This window comes from Orbilia oligospora (assembly GCF_000225545.1).
Source record: "Orbilia oligospora ATCC 24927 unplaced genomic scaffold scaffold00083, whole genome shotgun sequence".
NCBI lineage: Eukaryota > Fungi > Ascomycota > Orbiliomycetes > Orbiliales > Orbiliaceae > Orbilia > Orbilia oligospora.
In genome coordinates, this window is record NW_011645640.1 from 1,547,157 (window position 1) to 1,570,502 (window position 23,346).

The window sequence follows — 23,346 nt, forward strand, 5'->3', positions numbered from 1 at the left end:
TGTAGTCAAATCAACAGGGATTATTTCCGCTTTAGCAAGCAAAATGGACAATCACTTCCATGATGGGAACAAAGTCAACAGGGGTCTTTCCCAAAAGAGACCAAGGTTTGACAACAATCCTCCCCAAAATGGGATAACTATGTCTCACATGGTCCTCCCAAGGCCTTCGAGGTCCGACTTTTGCTTCGATTGCGTACGGATTCTGCCTTCTTAGCGCTTTTAGATTGCCGAATGATAGGTACAACATTGAAATTATCCAATAAAATTGCTTGGAATCCAAACTCTCGGTGCATTTACCTGCGGAATGGACCAAGGATGCGGGAAAATTCGAGGTGGTAGAGCTAGAGTCCAATTGCATATTTGCTGGCCACTCGTCCTCCCCGTATGCAAGGAGGGAGATAGACAAGGTGGTCTGAGGGGAAATGCCATTTTCGAGGCACGGGAAAAGCTATAAGCTCAGCGAAGGAGCCTTCGACGGTTCAATCCGCTTTCCCAGCAGCTTTTGGCGAAAAACTGGTATATAACACACTCTGTAACGCCTCCCGTTGTCGTTCTGTTTCGTTTATATAAACGTTTCCAGGAGGTCGGTTTCAGTATCACACAGAATACTTGAAACCTCCCAAAAATACTCCAACGTGATAGATTTAACGCGGTCTTCGACAGTTCCCCACAGCATTTCAAGAAGGTCTTTTCCTTTAAAGTTTTTTTTTTCTTCCTTGACATATTTCCAGATTTTTGTTTCCCGTCTCGAGAGATTGATCAGATCTTGGTAACGATATATCAACACAACTACCAGGGATCCACCCATATACCATCGACACTATATATTTTCAGAAGACACCCTTGCAAGTCTACGGCCGCGTTTCCCATATCTCACGAAACAAAAAAATCCTTCAATTCAAATAACTTCGTTACATAAGCAAAATGGCCGTTGCGGCAACATCAAACCCAAAATCGAAAGTGGTTCTAGCCAAGCCTATGGTCCAGAGTCCGTCGAGCGGACTACCACCTTCTCCATCCCAGCTACCCTCACAATCCGAATGGGATAAAGCGCTATCATTACCCATGGTGGACAGGAATGGCGAAATACACTCGTTCGGGTCCCTCATTCAAACGGACCATGAGATCGATACTGTCCTTGTAATATTCGGTACGTTCCCGACTTTTAAACTTGCCGTCCTTGGAAACCTGTTAATAATCATTTTAACTTCTGACAGTTCGTCATTTTTTCTGCGGCCTTTGCAAGAACTACATCGAATCACTGTCACCCCTCATAACACCCGAAACCCTTAAATTACAAAGAACGCGACTTATAATAATAGGATGTGGTGGTTATAGCATGATCAAGCCATATGCTGAAGAACTCAGAACACCCTTTCCCATATACACCGACCATTCGAGGGCGATATTCAAAGCCCTTGGGATGGGCAGAACTCTACAAGGGCCAGCAAAAAAGCCGGCCTATGTAAAGACTACCGTAGTAGAAATGGGATTGAAGGCCTTCAAACATGTAATGAAAAGTGCAATGCATGGTGGGGCGCTATGGGAAGCAGGTGATATGAGCCAAGTTGGTGGGGAATGGTTTATAAGAAACGGAAAACTAGAATGGGGCCACAGGATGCCAGATACGGCAGGGCATATGAGTGCCGAGGAGATATGGGATGTTGTGAAGTTTAGAAGTGAGGAACAAGGGGGAACGCAAATCAGGGAAGGGATTGTAAGAGCGGGAACTATGGAAAAGCATGGAGCTTTCGAGCCCTCGAGAATTGAAGATACCAAGCGCTGTGGGTGTAGTTGAAGTTCACGTTCTTCCGAAACAAGTGCATCATTTTTCGGCGTTACTTCTTCCTTTCTTCATTCCTTCATCTTTTGGGTTTGCTATACGCCGGTCGGGTGGGTATTTCGTTTTTATTCATTTTGCCCGGAGCGTTTTGGGGCCGACATCCGGTCCCGTTCGGTTTTAATTATCAGCTCTGGTTACCAATAATATTATCTCCACTGGAAAAGTCTCGGGGTATAGTGAGAAATGTAAGATAGCAAAGATACTCCAATCCGAAACGACATTTATCCTCAGTGGCTACCGATGGGAGCTGATGGCGAGCCATAGTTAGCAAGACTGGGTACGCAAGACACCGCTGAATAGGATCACCACGTGCCCGATATAATTCTGCAGATGCATGTGCATAAACTGATGCCTATCACCGGGTTACATTAGTCTCCATATCCGTACAAGTTATAACATTTTGAGAGTTGGAATTAAATCTTGGCAAGAGAGTGGTCAAAATAAACAAAAGACCACTCGACATCGTAGGGCGTGCTTTGACGAGCCGATGACCGGCTTCTGGTCGCTAGTACCCTGGTATTGGGTCCACTCGGTAAACCATCTGCGTCTTCGAAGTCCCTCTCGCCTCAAGGCCTCCCAAAAGGCCTCCAAGGCTACCAACGCAGATACGTGTGGCTTCCTTAGATGCATGCTGTATATAAATCTTTCTATTGGACGGTACACTAAACGGGAGGTACTGCTTTATCGCCTCCTGGAACCCCCAATATTTGCAACGAAGCTATTCACACGCGTTACATAATATCACGGAATTTTTGATTGGCGTGGCGTTTGCCTCGTGGAGAGCTCTGCTAACGTTATAGCTAGTAGAGACTTATGTACGTATGTTTGGTTTACAATTCTGGGTATTCTGAGTGTTCTCCAGGCATTGAGACCCCGGAAAGCTTGTTTGAAGCTAGTATGACTGTTGCCATAAGACCCACTGCTGGTCCGGCAGGGCCGTCCCAATCCGAGATTGGTTATATAAACCATTCGAGGCCCTAAATTTGAATACTCGGCATTGTGTCAGTAAATCTTGTTTCTTATATTCGACAAACAGCTTCGAATCTATATATCTACGAGCTCTTAGGAGTTTAGAGGATATATACTTATATATGCTTCTCTAGCAAGCCTCCTCCCATCCTTTCACAGGAGTCAACAATGTCTTTACGAATATATCGCATGGAAACTTGTGTAGCCGAATCATGGTCAGAACCGAAGCACATGGTGACGCCAAGCCAACCGAACGGGACACCTGGAATATGGATCCTTCACTCAACGCGGATTGCCTGGCGCTGGTTAGCATGGTTACGTTTAACCACCCTGCGCAGGAAGACGTTTTAAGTAGCATGAAGCTCATAAAATAGAATGGGAGTACTAGATTTAGTTCTCTACCACCTATTCTCTTCTTCCAAAGCTTCTGCTGTGCAACATTGCAATTTATTCTACGACTGTCTGGTACCAGTGTGGATCTTTAGTTCGGTTCAATCATCAAACCCCTTCGATTCAATTCAGGCCTTCTCTCTAGTAAGGCCTTAATTTATAAATTTAGCTTAACAAGCTTAAGGTTATACAGGGTTCTTGTACAATCCTCATGGATAGGTACTGATGGAGAGGTGCCATTAATGAAATAATGGGAGTGTATATATTCCGATTCAGAGTGAGTACTATCTTTCCCAAAGAAAACAAACGCCGTGATAAAAGTTTGATACATCATAAATAGGTAGTAAGAAAAATCATAAAAGCTAATGAGAGAAGGGCTTGCCAGTTCCAGGGACCATGACGATTCAACCCTCCTTGTGAAAGAAAGAAGAAGAAAAACAACAACGGATGAAAAGGCGGAAACTAGACCAACCAGTACCAGAACCTTTGAAGCATATTCTTGGGGATCTGTTCTGGCCAGTATTCTGCGTCAATAGCTGCCTTCCCGGTGTACAAGTCGACTTCAGCAGGCGTATGGATCTTTGTGCGCTTCAGGACTTTCCAGAATACATAGAGGACAAAGAAGATTGGAATGCCGATATATGCAATAATGAAGTCCTCGACTTTCCAGTTGCCCTTGGTGAAGACAGCGAAGCCGTTGAAAAGGATGATGATCGAAAAGAAAACGAGGCCACACCATGCGGTATATGGCTGTCCCCATGCACGGAATGGAAGGGTAGATCTATCAACGCCTTGGGCCTTGAGGGCGGCGGTGAACCGGATTGAAGCCACGCAGATTGTAGCCCAGGTGAACAAGTTGGCGATGGTAACGATATTAGAGAACCAATTGAAGACATTGCCGGATCCGCTGGAGACAGTCATGAAAGTAAGGAGGGAAACCGAGGCGGTAATTGCGACACACCAGATTGGGACACCACGCTTGCTACATTTGAGGAGGAATCGTGGGGCTTGTCCAATCTGAGCCATGGCAAAGAGGTATCGGGAACCGGTATAGAGGAAGGCATTACCAGACGACGAGGCGGATGTCAAGATTACCGCATTAATAATGTGGGGGAGACCCTTGATTCCGGCGCGGTCAATGGCGATAACCCATGGGGACTGAGCAGCACCGGGGGCACCGTCAGCTTGAGCTTGAAGGAGTTTGGTGTCATTGTATGGAACGAGGACGCCGATGGCCAATGTTCCGAGAACATAGAAGAAGAGGATACGCCAGAAGACACGACGAACAGCCTTGGGGATGTTCTTTCGAGGGTTTTCGGCTTCACCAGCAGCGACGGCGACCATCTCGACACCGCCGTATGAGAAAGCTGCATTGACCAAGGTGTTGAAAAGACCAAGGAAACGACCAGTATCGCCAGTACCAATGTACTCCTTCATAGCACCTGGATTTCTCCAGTACTGGAAGCCGTACCTATGCCTGTCTGGGCCACCGCCAACATCGAGGATGAAAGCAAGGATGATTAAACCGACGATCGTGATGATTTTGATACTGGCGAACCAAAACTCAGCTTCACCGTATACCGAAACTGCCCAAATGTTGAGACCGATAATAAGAACAATAATAACCGCGATATAAATGGATGCATGATCGGCATTGTGGTCCCAGTATCCAATAACGAGGGCAGCAGCAGAGATTTCGACGCAGAGTGTGATAGCTGAATTATACCATTGGTTCCATCCGACAGCGAAGCCAAGAGCTTCGTCGACGTAACGATCAGCCAGTTGGGGGATAGCACCAGGAAGAGGCAACCAGGTAGCCATTTCGCCGAGGCACTGCATCATAGCAAAGATCGCGACACCAGTGAATGAATAACCGAGGAGGACAGAAAGAGGACCGGAGCCAGCAAGAGCTCTGCCAACACCCAAGAAGAGACCCGTTCCGATGGTACCACCGAGGGCGATGAACTGGATGTGACGAGACTTCAGGCTACAAATTTTTTTCTAGTCAGTTGCAGTCCACAATAAAAAACATTTAAAAAAATGGGAATAAGGCGATGACTAAGTACTTACCCACGAGCGACGTAGCCGTACTTCTCGAAGTCCTCGGCATTTTGGTATATATTGGCTGCTTCATTCTTAGCAACTTCTGATCGTTCTGGCTTGACGCCAACCTCGCTGGCGCGATGATCGTTTTTCTCAACGTTTTTCTCAACGTCGTCTGACATATTGGTCGAAAGCCCAAGACGGTCTGCTCAGTGAAGAGGACGATTTGACTGACACGGCCTCTTTGTGGAAAATTGATGTTGCGTTTCGCTTTTGTAGGTAAAAGCGTAGAGGAAGAACAATAAGAGTAGGATGAGAAGATTGATGGGGGGGATTGATGGGATTAGAAGGGCGAGAAGAGGCTTCTTATAAAATAAACTCGAGATGTGTAGAGGTAACAGGAAACTACCTGGGTCTCCAGAAGAGGTGGCGATCCGATTTCAATCAACTGCAACGGGTGGTACAAAGGTACAAGCAACCATCCTAAGATACTTCTTACATACTACGACAACCGCTGAGGCAGTTCTCCTCGATTGCTGCACGATACCACCACCCATGCTGCCCAACACCGAAAAGAAGCAAAGGATTCTATCGGGCAGAAGAAAAAAGCAACATATCTGCGAAGGGTCTTATGCATGTCGCAAAAGTAGGAAATAGCGAAACAGATAATACTACTGGTTTGCCGAAAAGTCAAGCTAACGCCCGAAGGTCTCATATTGTGTGCTAGGACGCGGACGAGCTGCACCCCGGAGGTGTTACCAACCTGAACTTGAACGGAAAAGGCGAGAATCAGGACAGGCGCGTCGTCGGGTGGCTATATCAGATCAAGGTAACGGGCAAAGTCTGCTATTTCATATGCCGACTTGCTGATCGAGCCCTCGGTCTTAAATTTAACAATGTCTTGGATGAAGAATGGAAGTATTCCACAGACATCGACACAGAACATTTGAAGACCCTATACCTTCAGAGGAGCCGTTTTCAACAAAATCCCCAGGGGTCAAGATGGTACAAAATCAACGCCCCGTATTCATTGAACTATCTGTCATTTCAAATTACGGCAAATAATGTGGTTTCCAGTTCTCGGGCAAGAATGTTTGGTTACAGCACGTCCGTCGGGATGGGCTGGAAAAGTTGGATTTGACATGAAGGTGAAGGTTCAATGTTGTCCTTCGAAATTCCCACATGAGGATCCCAGATAGGCAGCAGCGTCAAGGAAAAAGAAAGAGACATGCGTCACAAACCCATGCTCCGGCCCACCGCCGTCAGTTGCAGGGATTAGACGAGGCTTCATCGACACAAGCAAAGCCAATATGCTGGCCTCCGCATTGGCATGAACAAAACTCCGCTTGGTATCGAAAAATTGCTTGGTTCTATTCGTTCAATTCTGCATGGCTTGGCTTCCAATTTGTCTTATTTCGAAAAGTAATCGTCTACACAGACGTCAGTCAGCAGCTTGGAAATCAATTTCTATACAGACTAGGAATCGAATACTTCATCTGCGGCGTTGTGGAACCATGGTTTGAAAACCTCGGTTCGAAATATTCAGAATGGTAGGCAAATAAACTCCAACACAGAGGAATTGCCATCAAAGCACCTCGTTCCTGGTTCTGGGGTGATCCTAAATTACCATGATCTAGGTCTTCTGAAACGAATCACGATACCTAGAATGGCATCTCTGATGATTCCTAGCTCCCACGCTTCTAGATATGCTAGCACCCGCCTGTCAAAAGATCCAAATCCCATGGATTTCTAACGCATCGGATATCTACGGGGTGCAAAGCAACCCAAGAAAGACACCCAACTTACGCCACCCAAGCTTGTTGCCTAGATTTCATCGGTGTATTTGCAGCTTGGCCTCAGATGCCGTCAAGCCATTCACCCACACACGCAAAGCGGTGGGTTTGCCCCATCGATGTTGCAAAAATATTAAGCTTGAAATACACGCGAACCACACATATCTTTTGCCTCCTTACTACCAGTGGAGAATTAAAATTAACTTCACTCTTATCGGTGTCCTCGTACTGTGAGGATACCTTTGGTGGGGGATCATACCATTTTTTATGATATCTTTGCTTACTTCCTGAATATCTAGCCGTTATCATCACGATAGAGAAGACTAGACCTTCGGTTTGTTGCTTTCTGGCGCCAAGGACTCTTGGACTGTTAGAGACCCACCCATATCTAAGGAACCTGGGTCTAGTCTGCTGCTGCCTGGAGTTGCCCAAGAAGACTGGACATTTCTTTGCATTGCTTATATTCTCTTGACCATGAGCTTGGACACGGCTGTAAAGCTTGTTCTCTGAAAGCGAATCAACAGTTGGCGCTAATACTACTGCAGACACACGGGGCCCTGTTTCCCATGCCCTTTTAACACCTTTGTTGTTGGACTGCGAAGTTGTAAGGCCGGGTATCTTTCGGGATGTAGCAATGTTATCCGAATATTGATGTCAACGTACGTTTGCGATATCTGATAAAGATTGAGTGGGAATACATCCCGAGCTTCAAGCCGGCGATTGTAAATCCTAGAACTCGAGATTGCAAGCATGAGGCAGGCCACAAACGCGTGCCCTGTAGTCCTATTATATTTGCCTGCGATGCCATTCTATATGGAATATTGTGCAGAGCCGTCCTGAATTCATGGCTTATCACACTTCGCGATAACGAGATGTTCATTCGTTTCCGAAACACGACAGGCCTGGAAATCTAGATATATCATCCATCCTCCTCTTAATACGGCAGGTGATAGTGGTTCTAGGGCGTTGTGCTGTTCTACCTTCTAGCCTATCGTATGTGCCGGCACCATTTTCAATATTCGCCATTGTATGTAACTGCCGGCTGAGTTATATTATATTGTCTATATTAATTTAATTATCCCACTATCATTTCTGACAGCTTGGTTCCATCGCATGTGGTTTACAATATGCGAGGCTCACATGCACATCTTCGTCCCGGGCGGCCCCGTTGAACCCTCGTTGGAATTCTGTGGACGTGGGGGGTAAGATGATACGGCTCGTATTCGCAACCCGGCAGCTACATGCACCCGCGCTAGGATACCGGTACTCATTAAAAGAAACCTTTTAATGTGAAGTGAACTGCATAAATTTAAATGTATCACGACATCAATATGATTGCACCGATGGCCAGCTTCAAGTTAGTGGCTCTTTCAGCTGACCCGATATAGAACTCGCTGTAACTGATATGGGCAAGTACTCGCGGCCTCATCTCGTAACCGATCGTTCCCCTATGGCAGACATCTACATCATCTCTCCAGTAGATTTCCGCATCGCTACAGGAGCTAGTTCTTAAACACGCGACCAGGTTGAATTTAGGCAGCCGACGCCTCTTTCCCCAGATTATTTGACCTATAGCGTTTTTATGTAAACGGCGATGCAATCAATACCCGAATTCCCATTGGCCCGAGATGTCTAGTTCAAATGCACCCTCTCGGACCACACTACCAAGATGGGACGACTCGTTGATGCCAGTAACCTCGAAAGTCTTTCTCATATTCATGTTCAGACCTCGAAGATAAGCGAAAGCCCCACACACGCAAAGCTACGCAAAACACACGGCTTCCCTCCGCTCTCCGACGAATTCAAATGCGCTGCAGCCCAGGTAGTGCCATAATCAGAGCAGGTTTTTCTTCTTGCATGCATCGAAAAGTAGCCATCCCATAACAGGATTTTCTGGCCAGCCACCTTTAGGGTCCTGTTTGGATTGGGCAAGATTTCAACCACACTAATTCATGATTATTGAACGTTTGGGTCTCATGTCGATAAGATACTGAGATCATCGAGTGTTATAGGAGACGGCCTCTTTTTTCTTTTCGGACTTCCCGAGGCCGCAGGTGATCTGCATGATACATACACCACCACGTTTTTATTTTCCTCTTTTTTTATTTTTTGTTTTTCCCCCCCTCCTTCTTCTCTTTCTTTCCTTTCCATTTACATCAGCGGCTTACCATCCCTTGGAGATTTTCAAACTTATCATGCTACCGATATCTGGGCCAATTGCTTGTTCCCCGACTAACTTACTTGGCTCACGCCAAGTAGAATGTTCCCTGTCTAGCTGCGCAAGGCTCTCAGGTGGCAACCAACACAGAACTTGTGTTATAGTTTTTGTATGGAGGTACTGGCTAGCTGCAGCGGGCTTGATTGAGACCAACTTACATTCGATTAGTCTCATTAACGATCGTTGGCTTGGATCCATATTCTTGAGATACCGAGTAGTTGGTGCGGGGCTACCCAGCTCTTTGCGTAACGTGGCCACAGTACCTTGACAAATAATGCCCGTCCCTTTCTTGGGCAAATTTGGTACCCAGGCGCCTCCTCAAGTACAAGTTCTATTCTTCCTCTACTTCTTGGGTCTAGAATCAGTAAACTGCAAGGCTAGCCACGGCAAGTTTTAATTCGTGGTGTCATGTTCAATGTTGCCTAAGTATTCGTTCCAAATTTCCCTCAGAAAGCTCTCACTTGATAGATACCGAGATATCGATTAAAAGTCGTGACTAATTCTTAATAAGGACTTCACGTTATGGCACTAACCAACTCGATGGTTATCTTACCCATTTTGAGTGGGTTTAGCTAAAGTTCAGGTTGACGAAACACCAGCTTCAGAGTCCAAGCTGTTGCCTAGCTAGCAGCTCTGAAATAAACACCATCGCTAGAATCTTTGATGTGGATCTATTGATTATTCTCGAGTAACCCCGGGAACTCATGGCGGCATATAACCAACTCTTTCCTTTGAGCCGTTTTGAGCCCGGTTTCCAGGTAACATACCCCAGTTTCCGATCTACTGACTTGGGCGTCGGAATCAAACTATACTGTGTAGTCCCCCACAAAACGTACATCGCCCGTAGGCATCTTCCCTGCGGGTATCAGTGATAAGCTTTTTGCATTTGCATATGTTCCGAAAGCCGAGATATCGGATCTCCGGCTAGGCATTGCGGTGGGTAGAATACTGCATGAAGGGCTGACGCGAATGTTCCGTAATATTCCTGCATTTCATATCCTCTGCCCATCTACGTGACGGAGTATATTTCTTTTTTACCTATATACCATCCGCCGTCGATACATGGGGGTTCTTGTAGCGGCTTTTAAGGCTTCGAGGGGCCTAGGACTTCTATGGAAATTGCAACCTATGGTACTCTAGGCAGATCCGAGGCTGTGGTACGCGGTAGCAATTTGTCACCAGGTGTGATTTCACTAGGTATATCTACTTTTATGCATATATGGATACTTCTAAGGCGTATAAATCGGATCTTCTGTTGTACAACAGCGCGTGTGTCGGACTTCGAGTTAATTTCGAGTTAGAAATGTTTGGATCTAACTTGGGACTTTGTAGGAAATCCGAACACACTCCGATCTGGTGAGCTCGGTCAGATCGACTGGCCGATGCCCTAGTTAATGGTCTATTCAGGTGCCAGGATACCCTGTTTAGGCTCCAGCATACTAAGGGGTCGCTGTTACACGAATACACAAGGTCATTAATTTGCAATTGCCCTTAGGATTGAATTGCAACACTGGCGAGCGCTGCACTGACGGCCGAAGTGGTTCGCTATGTTTAAATACTCCTTAGTATATACCAGTTACGTATCTTACGTTACTACATGGTAGGTACGTATTGACCAATGAAGATCGATAATGTATGGTGCGATTCATGACAAAGTAAGAAAACCTATGGTTCCTTATCTTCGAATATATTACACGTATACACCTGATGCATGCCGTTGAAGCTTCGCGACTTGTACATGACTAGCCAGCAGCTACCTAGTCTCGTATCGCAGACGCGGGCAGCTACCTGGGTACTTACTTAGTTACATAGAAACATGCGATTTTAATTAATGAAGGCGTAACACAAGCTTCTGCCGAGTCGCCTAATATCTATTCCAATCCTAAATAGGGCGCAGCTCGTCTCCTCGAAATTGGAATGCCCACCGGCGTTGACTCGCCTAAAAGCCGACAGGCACTTGCTTTATAGGGAAGTGGTTTCGAAAATTGTAGGGGTATCTTTTGCGGGGCAGTAAGGCTGCAGCTTTGTTTCAGACTCTAGAGCATCCTGTTGTAGCCCAACGTACGTTAACCTCGAACCCAGGTGCTCTTGTTACGAGGCAGAGTCCAACGTTATATATGTGTTGAAACTGGCTAATTATATATACATGGTCGGCGCAACTTTTGAAGGTGGCAGCTAATGAGGTCTAGATCTATAGACCGATGATTTCGTGCCACATATATCAACAAGCTAATGACTTAGTTTGTGGGTAGTAGCTATTTCTGCGATTAGTTCCATATTGCAATATTGGGTAGCCGGTACCGGAAAGCCCGAAATGCCGTTGTAGTCATGGAATTTGATTAAAGACGAGTATACTCGAGTATCGACTTTGAAAGATACTTGCAAGCACGACAAAATTTTAGGACGGACTCTAGGAGCCCATTATTGACAAAATTTGCTGCAAACAAGTCCCTAAGAATCGATCTAGTTTACAACGTTTGAACCCCCAGTTGTTACCTGGATTTGCTCAATGTGTAATAAAGATTTGGCTCCCATTCAGTAAAGATTATAGATCTAAGGTTTGAACGTTCATGTGACGAAAAATACCACATATGCCATGAATCGATACACAGGAATGTTCTAAATCAGGAACACTCGCCGTCGTAGGACGAAGCAAGGACAACTAAACTCCGAAATGAGAAATACCCAAACTCATCCGTTAACCCACTCGTCGGCCTTCAAGTCCTGAATTGGTAGCTGAATATTTGAATATCGACGTAACATATGACCGAAAGAAGTTGCGGGAGCCGACGGGAACCGTCTAGATGCGTGTGCATCTACTGTTAGGAAAAAAACCTAAAGCCCACACTGATATTGATTTTTATCTAAACGACGGCCTATTTCGTGGTTGACGTCTTCATCCTTTCGACTAGCCTGATGCAGTGGTATTAATGTGCAGTATGTTGCATGTTGCTATATTCCAATATCTTCATTCTCCAGGATTCCTCGGCAGTTCGGAAATAACTAGGCTGGGATGCACTGGTATTTTATCTCAGCATAGCGTTTCTAGATCTAAATATCTGAATCATGAAGATATTTTTTTTTGTCCGGCTGCATTTACCGATATGACGACAAGATCCCGGCAGATGTGGGTTAAACGAGACGTACAAGTCTTGGCTGCAGCTTATCGGTTGCTTCCGGAAGGTGGAGTATCCCGTTCGTCTCGACAACATGTATCCGCTTGAAAGCTGATGGATTCTTCTCCTGCGGAGTACAGCCTGGTAAAAGTTCTGGTCAGCAGGAATATAATGATTTCTCAGAGCACGTCTATGTATACTGTTATTTGAGAATAGAGCGGGGAAACTTTGAGGTTCATTAAGGAAAGACTGGGTTTTATTATTATTTGACGCCGTAATATGCTAGTTTATGCTTTGCTATGCTACAAAAATTGAATTCCATGCAACTTAACTTCCAACCATTACCAATATCCTGAAACTAATCAATATCAATTAAAATTAATCATTAAGGAGCGTGTGTGTGTGTGTGTGTGTATGTTATAGTAATATGCTCATAAGGAAATCCGTCTCGTATTCGTCGTTCGAAGTTTTCTTTTTTTGAATCGTGATGAACTGAACCATTTAGGTTGTGATTTTTGAGGATCTTTGAAGGATCTTTGAGATTGTTAGATCACCGTAGAATGGTTCTCATATCGAATCTCGTTGTATTTAGGCCCAGCAGTTGCTTGGGGCATCCTTGAAGTAGGTGATATAAACAGGGAGGACACCCTCGTTGGTGGTACCGCTCGGAGAGACGCTGGCGAAGGCCTCTGGAGATGCGATAACAGTCTCAACACCGTCTCTGGCGACATCGATGGCAATGAAATTGAACGAAAGGTTGGTCTTTGGGTTGCGAGCGCGGAAGCATGCACCGCAGGATGGAGAGTTCCAGGAAGTAACAAACTTGTGGGCAGCAACTTGGACACCTGGCTTGAGCTTGCTCCTGAGCTGGCTGAGGTTGTTAACGGTGCCCTTGAACTTTGTGATCAAGCCATTGGAACCGTCGGAGCAAGCAAAGCTGGTAAGAGGAAGATTCCTGGAGTAGGAGTAGTTGGGATCGTATTTCAAGACGCTGGCAGAAGCACAGGCAACCAAGAGGAGGAGAGTGTAGAAGAATCGGAACAACATTTTGATTATTGTTTGAAAGTGTTCGTTAAAAACGAAGGTTATAAAATATAAAGATTATATTGAGTGTTTTGAAGGTAGCGAATGTATTGATGCTGATGATGATGATGATGCTGATGATGATAAAAAAAAAGTCAATTCCAAAGCAGATTCAATGACTATATATACTTGAGAGCAGACAGTTCGGAGCCCTATGGCTCCCACGCCGCATTAGTCTACCATCACCACTTTCGATCGCGATGCTCACGGGATTCTGTGAATATTCATCCGTGAGGTTACTTCGAGGCAAGGTTTGTCGAGCGAACAAGGACTAGGGTAAGATAAAAATAGTAGAGTTCTCGTTGTTCAGTATTCCTCTTTGCGTCACAAGCGAAGACAACCTTTACAAAAAAAAAATGGCGGGCTGGCCGGACATGGCCCGTAATCGCCATTTAGGGGATAGTGTCGTCTAGTTTTCCTTTCATTGCCTCCAACCTATGAACTCAACCGGCGAAATGCTTAACGAATGTAACCCGAGATCATGAGAAGTGACATCAGAAATGGACCTAACTGCCCGAAAGAAAGCTTTTCGGTGAGGTGATATCTGGCGTACGAGCGGCAGAGCTTGGTATATTTCCGGTGATATTCACATAACGTCTCCACATGCACAGCATGCATTACATACATACATAGTACAACAGCTTGAATTCTGTTTGTTCATTGTGAGAATAATCCGCCTTTGTTTGTGTCTTTCATGTTAGGCATTGAGCCGTTTTGACGACGTTAGTCGGTCCAGAGCTCGCCACCAGGTCATTTCCCCATGTACGATACCACCAACGTGGATTAACGGTAATTAACCTGGCTGAGAACTCGAAGTATTGGGCATATATACCGAATCTGACAAACATCTTGATAAGGGATTTCCGTAATCACTAGGTAAATATGTACATGTACATGTAATGTAATGTACTTACTTGCTAGGCAGTTAGTATCGGTGACCTGTACATAGTATGTAGACTATTCCTTTTATTTTCCACAATCACTTAAATTAATATCAAATGCAACCTAACTGCACGCCAGGGCTGAGCCGGAGACAATGTCTACAACTGTTGTCAATTTTGCCGCATTTGCTTTGCATGCTTTGCATGCTTTGCTTTGCGAACTTGCATGCGGCGGTATCGTCAGCCCAATATTATCATGAGAGTCGAGTCTGGAATATCAAAATTGGTCGAAATGTTCGCCAACATAGGAATGTTTTTCTCTGCTCGACTTAGCAATAAAGCCATGTCGCAGCAGCTAGTCGGAATCAAGGCGAGCCCCTCCACACTCTTGGAAGCCCGGTTATGTTCTGTTTCTGGCGAGGAGAAGGAAAAAAAAAAAAAAACTGGCGGATGCCTTAATTCAGGGCTTCTGCACTGTAACCTTTTTAAGGCCATCTTGTCGAACCCTGTTCATCGGTGCATGGGGTGTGCTCTGACATTTCTCTACTATGTAGTATAGTTTCTCCGCGCTATTCACGGGTCCGGATTCACCAACTATTCACCGACACGAGAGATTGATTTGCTTGCGTTCTATCCGGAGATGGAAGGATACCATACCATACCACATCTAACATGCAGCTCCGCCGTGCTATCTTGTCTTAGTCGGTGCCAAGCTCGCGGATTGTAAACCTTTTGGGAATATCCCCCATGTAATAATACTGTTCTTATTGCAATCTTGAAGTCTAGATCGTACATACACACAGAATCACATAGGGAGAGGGAAGGGAAAAAAGAAAGGAAGAAAGAGGGAAAGAAAGAGGGAAAGAAAGAAAGAAAGGGAAAAGAAAGAAAAAAAAAAAAACGAAAAAGAAGGAGAGAAAGAGATAGAGAAAACGAGATCTGATCGGAACTTAAACCAAAGTATATGATCACTATAGTACTATACTATCCATTATCCCTTCAAGCTTCGCAAATGTAGATTATTGAAGTGTCCGGATCCAAGATCGACCAGAGGTTGCAACATTGTCTGACTTCTTTAGTTCTGGGTACTACGACATACAACCGCTTAAACTTCAAATATCGGCTTTGAGCGAAACAATCTTTTGTAGAAAATGAACATCACCTTTCAAAATTTGCTAACCATGGCAGACGTCATCGGGCGTGGATGGTAGGATAAACAGATTCACTGTCACGAATAGGCAGTCGGTCGCGTTTATCTGGCGTGATGTTTTAACCAGCAAGAAGAAAGATATTTTTACATTCTGCACAGCACAATCATACTATGGAAGCAAGTACACAAGTCAGGCCAACTAACGGTGGTAGTGGCTTGAGCTGAGGCTAGGGAATATTCGAAGGTGCTGGTTATTTTTTCCTTTTTTTTTTTTTTTCCAAATCAGCTTCTGGAATTTTCGGCTTGCCGAATAGCGGGACAAGCAAGCCGGCCGAATCAATCGGAGATACCCAGTACGGAAAGGTGAATGAAGGTATGTAGGACCGACTCTGTGTGTGGAACCACTACACAGGACGGCGCTGCAGCAGTATACTGCAGTCTGGCCCGAGCGGTCCTTGTCAGGCCTCAGGGTTTTCTTGCGATTGGTTTCCAGAAAGCCGTCAAACATTTCGTTCAACGAATAGTCAGCGTTATTTGGTGGCTAACTGCATACGGCAGGGTCATCATCGCACCTTTCCACCAAGTTTGGCAGCATAAATTGGGAGATACTGCAGGAAACGAGATCTGGAAGTCGCAAATGATTGGCCCCTTTGCTCCTGAGATGGGTGAAGGGAACAGGAAAGAAAATTAAGGGAAAGTTTGCTGCGACATCTCCCGACAACGAAAATATCTCATTCCGAATATCCCCTTCATCCCAATTCGGCCCGGGAAATATTCGAAATTGATTGCACTTCGCACGAAATCCGAACGGTTCAATTTCCGCGCACCGGCGCAGGAAATGGCAACAGCGACCATGGCAACAAGAAAAACGTTGAGAGTAGCAAACACAGCTCTCATACTCCTACTCCGTACCTCGAACTGAGGGGGGAAGATCAGATGAAGCGGTTCAGTATATATGTCGAGAAGCAGAAGGAGGGGTGATTTAGTCGGTCGAGCTCTTAGCATCCAAATCGCTGCAAACCTAGCTGTTCTTGCATGTTCTTGCATAAGTCAAGAATGTCATTTGGGAAAGTTTTCCAATGAAATCGGGCGACCTCCAGGAAACCTGCGTTATTGATCTCGTGAATCAATCAGCAGCAGGCTTGGAAGCAGGGGAGTGAACAACGCTATACTATCTGCGGAAGAAAATTTTCAATGCTGCGGGATCGATAAGAGAGATGTGCCTACACATTATGATCGTCGACAGGCCACAGCGATAATTAGCTGCGACGGGAAGATGGCTATGGGCCCCTCATGGCTTGGAACTTCGATCGAAGGTACCACAGGCGGATGGTGCATGTACAGACACAAGCACGGTACGACGGAAGAGTACGTCAGGCGACCATCATCAAGATTGGAGTTAGCTATTAGGGCATTAGCGAAGAGCTGCCCGCGGCCGTGGCCTGCGTATCGAAATCGAAATCCAGCGCCGGCGAAAAAATTTTTCTTCTGTCGGCATCGACATGAGCATTTCGCAGTATCAACCTTGTGCATTTGTCGCAAATATCTCATCCTCCCACAGGAAATGAATAACCCACGCCAGCATCCCTTGAAGCCAACTCGATCACAAGGAACCTTCTAACCCTATTTTGAAGATATTGCAGCCAAGCTCGACACTAACAGACCTATCATTCGCAATAACTCCAAGCCTAATACATTTTCCAAACCTCTTTCGGATCAAGTGTGCAGCGCAGCGCAGCTGGGAAACCGAAGAGTGGGAAAACACGCATCGCTTCATCTCGCATCCACCCTTTTATGGACACCTCAACCAGGAAAGGTAAAAATAATAAACTCCTTCCCCAATCAGAAAAATTGGCAGTGTCAGGGAAATAGCCAAATGACTAACGACTCATTCCTTTTGTTGTTTGTCCACCCCTTCGTTCAGTCTTTTCCTTCACCAGTTTCCATCATCACCATCACCACCACCAGAGTAACGGTTGGGTAGTCGTTGTTGAGGACCGACTACGCTTTGCCCCAACTACGTACGACCGTGCAGATTCGGCAACCGTCGTCACCGGTTGCCATCGACAAATTTAAACCTGTTTTCTGCGGGGCTTCTCGGAATACGCCCCCTTTAAACATTAAACACGACTTTCAACACCAACATTCTTTTGAGATAGGTTTTTTGTTATTGACGACGGGACGCTCTTTTTTATTATTTTTTATTTGTTTTGAGTACTGGTACTGTCTTTCCTTCAGAAACCGCGATTTACGAACTTAAAAGAAAGAAGAAACGAAAAAAAAAANAAAAAAAAAATAAAGAGAGAGAGAAAGAAGAAAAAGTCCAGAGGACTATCTATTTTTATTCTATGAAAATAGTTCCGAGGACGGTATCCTTACAAAATTTCTGTCTAGTATTGCTAGGGGGCTTTCCTAGTCCCCGACTTCACCGTCGTCAAGATTACGAAACTCGGGAGCCGCGGGGGCGTGTCGATTGACCGTCAACGCGTGAAGTCGAGCGAACTCCGGTTGGAAGCGATGCCGGTTGTCCAGCACCGCTCACGAAGGTTGTCGACTTCCTCAAACACAGATGACTTGCACGCGGAAATAGATTCGCTGCAGGCCCAGCTGGATACGACGCAGTCGAATCTCGGAACGCTCCGTGGCACAAACAACCGTTTAAACGATCGTATCCAGAATCTTGAAGCACAGCTCGACGACAATGCGGTGCATGTGCAAACCCAGGAGAAGGATATCAATTCCTTGCGACGACAGTTACGAATAAGTGGTGCCGAGATTACGAGATTACGAACGGAGAGAGAGGTTTTAGAGAAAGATTACGAAGGCGTCCAGAGGGATGTTATACGAGAGCAGGATGAACGGAGAAAGCTCATGGACAAGGTCGCAGAGCTGGAGGAACAGGTGGCATCGGCGCTCCATTTGCACGTTGTGTCGAGTAACAGAGTTGGAAGTTCTGGAGGTAATACGGACAAGAAAAGACCGACTTCGTGGCTGGATCTGAGTGCAAAACTGCGGGAAACGGAAAACGAGCTCGATGCTGTCCAGCAAGAGCGAGATTGGCTAGAAGGTCAATTAGAGAAATTCATCCATGCTAAAGATGCTCTGGACAGCAATTTTAGCATCAAGAATTTACGCTCCCGGACGAGCATGAGCTCTATAGCAGAAAGCGCGCGCAGCTACGGATCGAGCAGCCGAAGAAGCAGCACATCTTCGCATGCGCCCGTAAACAAACAATCCTTAGGCCAGGAGCTTGGATTGGAATGGAATGGAGAGTACGAATCGGATGCCGACTCCGACGGTTCTGGAGACTCCGACTCTACTGAGAGAGCAGATAACGAATCAGAAACAGAACAACCGCCAGAAGTTCCCCGGATAGTAGCTGACGACGATACCGCTTCAGTCGCCTCATCCTCAAAGCAGAACCTAAAGGATTTTGCCTTGAGGTTAGACACATCTGGTCGCCCCTACCGAGGGCGGTCTCGGGCCCCGTCTGCTGCCTCGCACCGTGCTCCATCAATTGCAGCATCTATTCGATCCCGAATGTCTGCTCGCCCTGGCAGTCGACTATCGAGTTTAGATGATATACCGCCACCTCCTGTAACGGCTACTGCTGTATTCCACGAGATCGAACGCCAGCACGACGCCAAAGTTTCCAAACTGCAAAACGATATCGTGACTCTGAGCACGGATTTGCAGGGGGAAATCGAGATTTTGCAACAAGAAGTCAATGCTGCACGAGAAGAACGGGATGTCTGCGTTTTGGAGATTCAGAAGTTGAACACTGACCTAAGTGTTGCCAATGCTCGCCATGAAGATTCTATATCGACACTCGAGGTTGCTCTTGCCGCTGCAGAGGCAGCAAAAGGACAAGCAAAAGCAGAACTACAAGCCAAGACAGAATTACTAGCTGAAGCTGAATCACAAGCCAAAGCGGAATCACAAGCTAGGGCGGAACTACAAGCCAAGTTGGAATCGCAAACCCTGCCGCCCCCTGTTGTGGAAATCGTAGAGGTCCCAGCGGTCAAAGAGATCAAGGAGGTCAAAGAAATCGGTGTCCAAACAGATTCCTACGAGCCCGCTCCGGTATCTGGTGTTCCTGAGATTTCGGAGTCTCCCTTCCCTGAAATTCCTAAAGAAGAATTAGCGGACGTTGTCGAAGAACCCGAGGAAACAGTTTCTGAAGAGCTAGAAGAGGCGATGGCAGTCATCGAGGCTCCTGCCTCAGTTGAACATCCCGTGTTGCTAGAAATCGCAGAGCCTCCGGTCACCCACTTTACCGCTGCCCTAGAGGCTGAGATTGCCACGCTCAGGGAACAAGAGCAGCTCCGATTGACCGATAATCTGAAGTTGAAATCGGAAATAGACGTTTTAACTCGAGATTTAAGGGAGAAGGATACGCTGCTCCGGGCTGAAGTTGTCAGGCTGGAAAGCCATCTGGATGAGCTTATTCGCGACAACCGCAATATGAAAGATGATGCTGAGATCAATCACTACAAAGTCGAAAATCTTGCAGATGAACTGGATCGAACCCGAGAATTGCTCCAAATTCAAGCCGGCGAAAGACGCGAGTTTATGGAGGAAATAGAGCAGCTCCGGGCGCGAAATAGGGAACTGGAACTTCAAATGCGTATTCGGTTGGCTACCCCGTCTCCGGTTCCACAGGAGGGCCCGGATGAACGTTCGGCCGCCGATATGACTCCTTTTACTTTCCCTCTGAAGGATTCCTCAAGCGCAAAATCAGATTTCGAGGATGACACACTGGACAGATCTGAGGACGAATTTGCCCTCATATCTGATTCGGAATCGGACGTGCCACCGCCAGTTCCAATCCCGACGAAGCATAAGCGACGTAAATCTAGCTCCGGAAAACATAAAAGACACCATTCTAAACGAGAAAAGAGGAGGGAGAGGGAGAGGGAAGATAGAGTGGAGACTCCGAAGGAAACACCAAGTCCCAGGAAGCACTCACACTCAAAGCAATCATCAGTGTCTAAGATCCCCACTGCTTCGAAAATACCATCATCTACCAAGTCAACGAGAAAGAGTATGACGCTGCCGAGATCTGTTTCTGCACAGTTGCCCCCAGCACCAAAGTCACCGAGATCCCCACCTACGCCGCCACCCGAGCCGCGATTCGAACGCGAGTCCCGTGCATCCGCCCAAGAACAGCCGCGGGCAAGGCCATCAACCTTGGCCCTCAAAATCCCCCGACCTAGTATCAGCTTCCGTGGTGCACAAACGCCAGTTGAACCCCCACCCGACAAAACCTATTGGAAGGATCTTATGGTTGGAGGCTACTCCATGCCGCCGCATGAGTACAATAAGCATCGTCGCGACATGCGAAATTTCCATAAGAATATGCAAATCAAAGTCACGGCGAAAGGCGTCGAAACAAAAGGACGGGTTGGAACTGGGGCTGGATTCGGCGTCGGCAACTACGCAGATGAACCAGAACTCAAGCCTATTTCCAAAAAGAAAATCCCTAAGCGTAGGACATCTTTCTCTGATGACGAAACCTACACCCACAAAGAAAGAGGCGGATGGCTCTCCGGAGTGTTCCGCAAATAAAAAAAGGTTCCAAGTATATTAATATTTCATATTTTGTTTTAGCGACTTCTTTTACGTTTTTGCGATATAAAGGTTTGCATACCAGGTGTTTGAATGGTTTACTTTCTCCACACTTTTTTGTTTCTTTTCTTGATGCTTCAAATATCACAAGGGGGGATCCCCTCAAAAATACCCAATATCGTCAGATCTATTTCTTTGAATACCCATGGTTCTGGGCCCTTTTTTTATTATCTTGTTTTGTCTTCCTGTTTCGGGTAAGGGTCAGTTCCTGTTTTTCTTTTTTCTTTTTCCTTGGGACTTTGGGGATTGGGGGAAGGACTGACTGCGTTTCTTATTGGGTTTGATATTTCATATTTATATATACACCTTGGTTTTAACCACAGATGGGGAGGTCGGGATAGCGTTGTGCTTCTCAGGGAGTTGAAATTTTTGTCACCAATGGTTTAAATCTAGTCTTTGTGAAGGCGCAACGGTAATCTTCCCGTCATTTTTCTATTTCGTTTCTATCTCGTTTCTATCTCGTTTCTATCTCGTTTCTATCCCGTTTCTATCCCGTTTCTATCTTCCTCTTCTTGTACATATTTGTGGATAACACTATACCCCTATACCGATTTCACTCTCCTATCTGCTTTTCTTCTCTTTCTTTTCTCCCAGATTTTGCTGGTCCTGTTTTTCCTTTATCAACGTTTAATGTTGCGCCTTTACTCCCGCGGGCTTCTGACATGTTGCAGGCTTACTCCTACCCTTTGCCTGACAACTCTAGATTAGGTTCAGCTCACTTATCATTTATAATATTGTTGATATCAAATTGCAACATGCGAAGCATGAAATTTGACGTTATGTTACATATATTACAATCCTGTAGCTTAACCTGAAGTGCACCCTTGCTATACTACGGAATATTAAATAATGGGGGGCAGGTTTACCTCCTCAGATTCAATGGTTAATAGTTCTGATCTAGCCGCCTGCACTTGGTATCCCTAGTCATCGATTTCAACTTCATATCTCCCGACGGAATAATGATTCAGAGTTTCGCAGAGACTCTCAGAAAACTTTCATCTTGGCAGATTGATCAGCAATATGGGTGCCCACATCGTATATCCGATGTACCCGACAGAAATCCATGTCCGCTATGGAAGCAGCACGATGCCCGCACTTTTAGCCGACGAGAAGGTCGAGGGATCCTTCGTTACCTTTTTATGCATCATCAAGGGAATCCCTTCTTATTTTGCCTTTGCGCTCGATATATAGTGCATTTGCATTTATATATCTCACCCGTTAGGTACGATTTATTATATTCGCCTATACAGCTATGAGTAAAAATTGCCGGTGAAACAAGTTAGCAACATTCACAGGAGAATAACTTTTAAAATCTCGCTTTCCCAGCGATCTGCAAACTCGTCGACTTTTCATTCATCATCTTTTCCTTCTACTAACTTCCCACTATGCACCAGCTTCCGTTCCTTATGACTTCACTGGCTTAGCTCTAAGCCAGAGTTTCTAGAAGTTAGGTTATATATCCGGCTAAATATGAACACTTACCGATCAGAAAACGATGACAAAATCCTACGCGGGGCCGCTGAGGCAGGTTCGGTTACATATTATCTGGATCGATACTTGCAGTGGCGTTTATAGTCAAGTATCTTGGAAAAGTCTTTTTGCCTGAAAATCTAGCACTAGTATGGATATATAGTTTCTTGGACGTCTTGACTGACAGGTGCCTAAACTCGCTCCTCACAACGAGGCGGCGCCTTCCGATAATGACGAGACATGCAGGAACATTTTGGCTTTAGATTTCGAGTCGTATAATGTGCAACTTCTTAATTGGTGTTTTTCTAGCCCATAGTTTCTCCGCATGGCGTTTTTCGGCTGGAATTTCAATTCTGCCGGTACTCCATTTTAGCCCCGAACACCCTGGTCGCTATAAGTAGTACAAGCCAATCGTACATGCCAGCTTCGAGAACCATAAACTCGCAGATCCCATAAATATACGGGTTACGGCTGTTGAGCAGCGGTACCTTCGATCCGCAGCAACATCCATCATCGGAACCTGGATAAATGCACTCGCTGACATGGTCCACCATGGTAAGAGCTTCAGCACGTTTCTCTCTAGATCAGGCAATGCTCTCCACCGATTGCTCACCATTTATGAAATTAGCTCCAGGATTTCCGTGATCTGGGGTAATGAGCATACAATCATTCAACCGGATTCTATATTGTCCCAGAGGGAGATCGCAACTTTCTCCTCACAGGGAAAAACCAGTATATAGCGAAAAAAAAAAAACTCTTTTG

At 45.8% G+C, this 23,346-nt stretch overlaps 4 protein-coding genes across 4 annotated transcripts; 2 read left to right on the top strand and 2 right to left on the bottom strand.

Annotated features, from left to right (window-relative positions):
- Positions 1-924: 924 nt before the first annotated feature.
- AOL_s00083g442 (uncharacterized protein) lies at positions 925-1,798 on the top strand (the record flags this gene model as incomplete). Its single annotated transcript, XM_011125621.1, has 2 exons — positions 925-1,150; positions 1,323-1,798. 2 exons carry the CDS (start codon positions 925-927, stop codon positions 1,796-1,798), a joined length of 702 nt encoding a protein of 233 aa, XP_011123923.1.
- A 1,866-nt stretch (positions 1,799-3,664) lies between these two features.
- AOL_s00083g443 (uncharacterized protein) lies at positions 3,665-5,427 on the bottom strand (the record flags this gene model as incomplete). The annotated part of the gene is made up of 2 exons (XM_011125622.1): positions 3,665-5,189; positions 5,273-5,427. 2 exons carry the CDS (start codon positions 5,425-5,427, stop codon positions 3,665-3,667), a joined length of 1,680 nt encoding a protein of 559 aa, XP_011123924.1.
- Positions 5,428-12,960: 7,533 nt separating this feature from the next.
- Positions 12,961-13,419, bottom strand: AOL_s00083g444 (uncharacterized protein; the record flags this gene model as incomplete). The annotated part of the gene is made up of 1 exon (XM_011125623.1): positions 12,961-13,419. The coding sequence occupies one exon, from the start codon at positions 13,417-13,419 to the stop codon at positions 12,961-12,963; it is 459 nt and encodes a 152-aa protein (XP_011123925.1).
- A 4,584-nt stretch (positions 13,420-18,003) lies between these two features.
- Positions 18,004-21,054, top strand: AOL_s00083g445 (uncharacterized protein; the record flags this gene model as incomplete). The annotated part of the gene is made up of 1 exon (XM_011125624.1): positions 18,004-21,054. The coding sequence occupies one exon, from the start codon at positions 18,004-18,006 to the stop codon at positions 21,052-21,054; it is 3,051 nt and encodes a 1,016-aa protein (XP_011123926.1).
- Between the last annotated feature and the right edge of the window lie 2,292 nt (positions 21,055-23,346).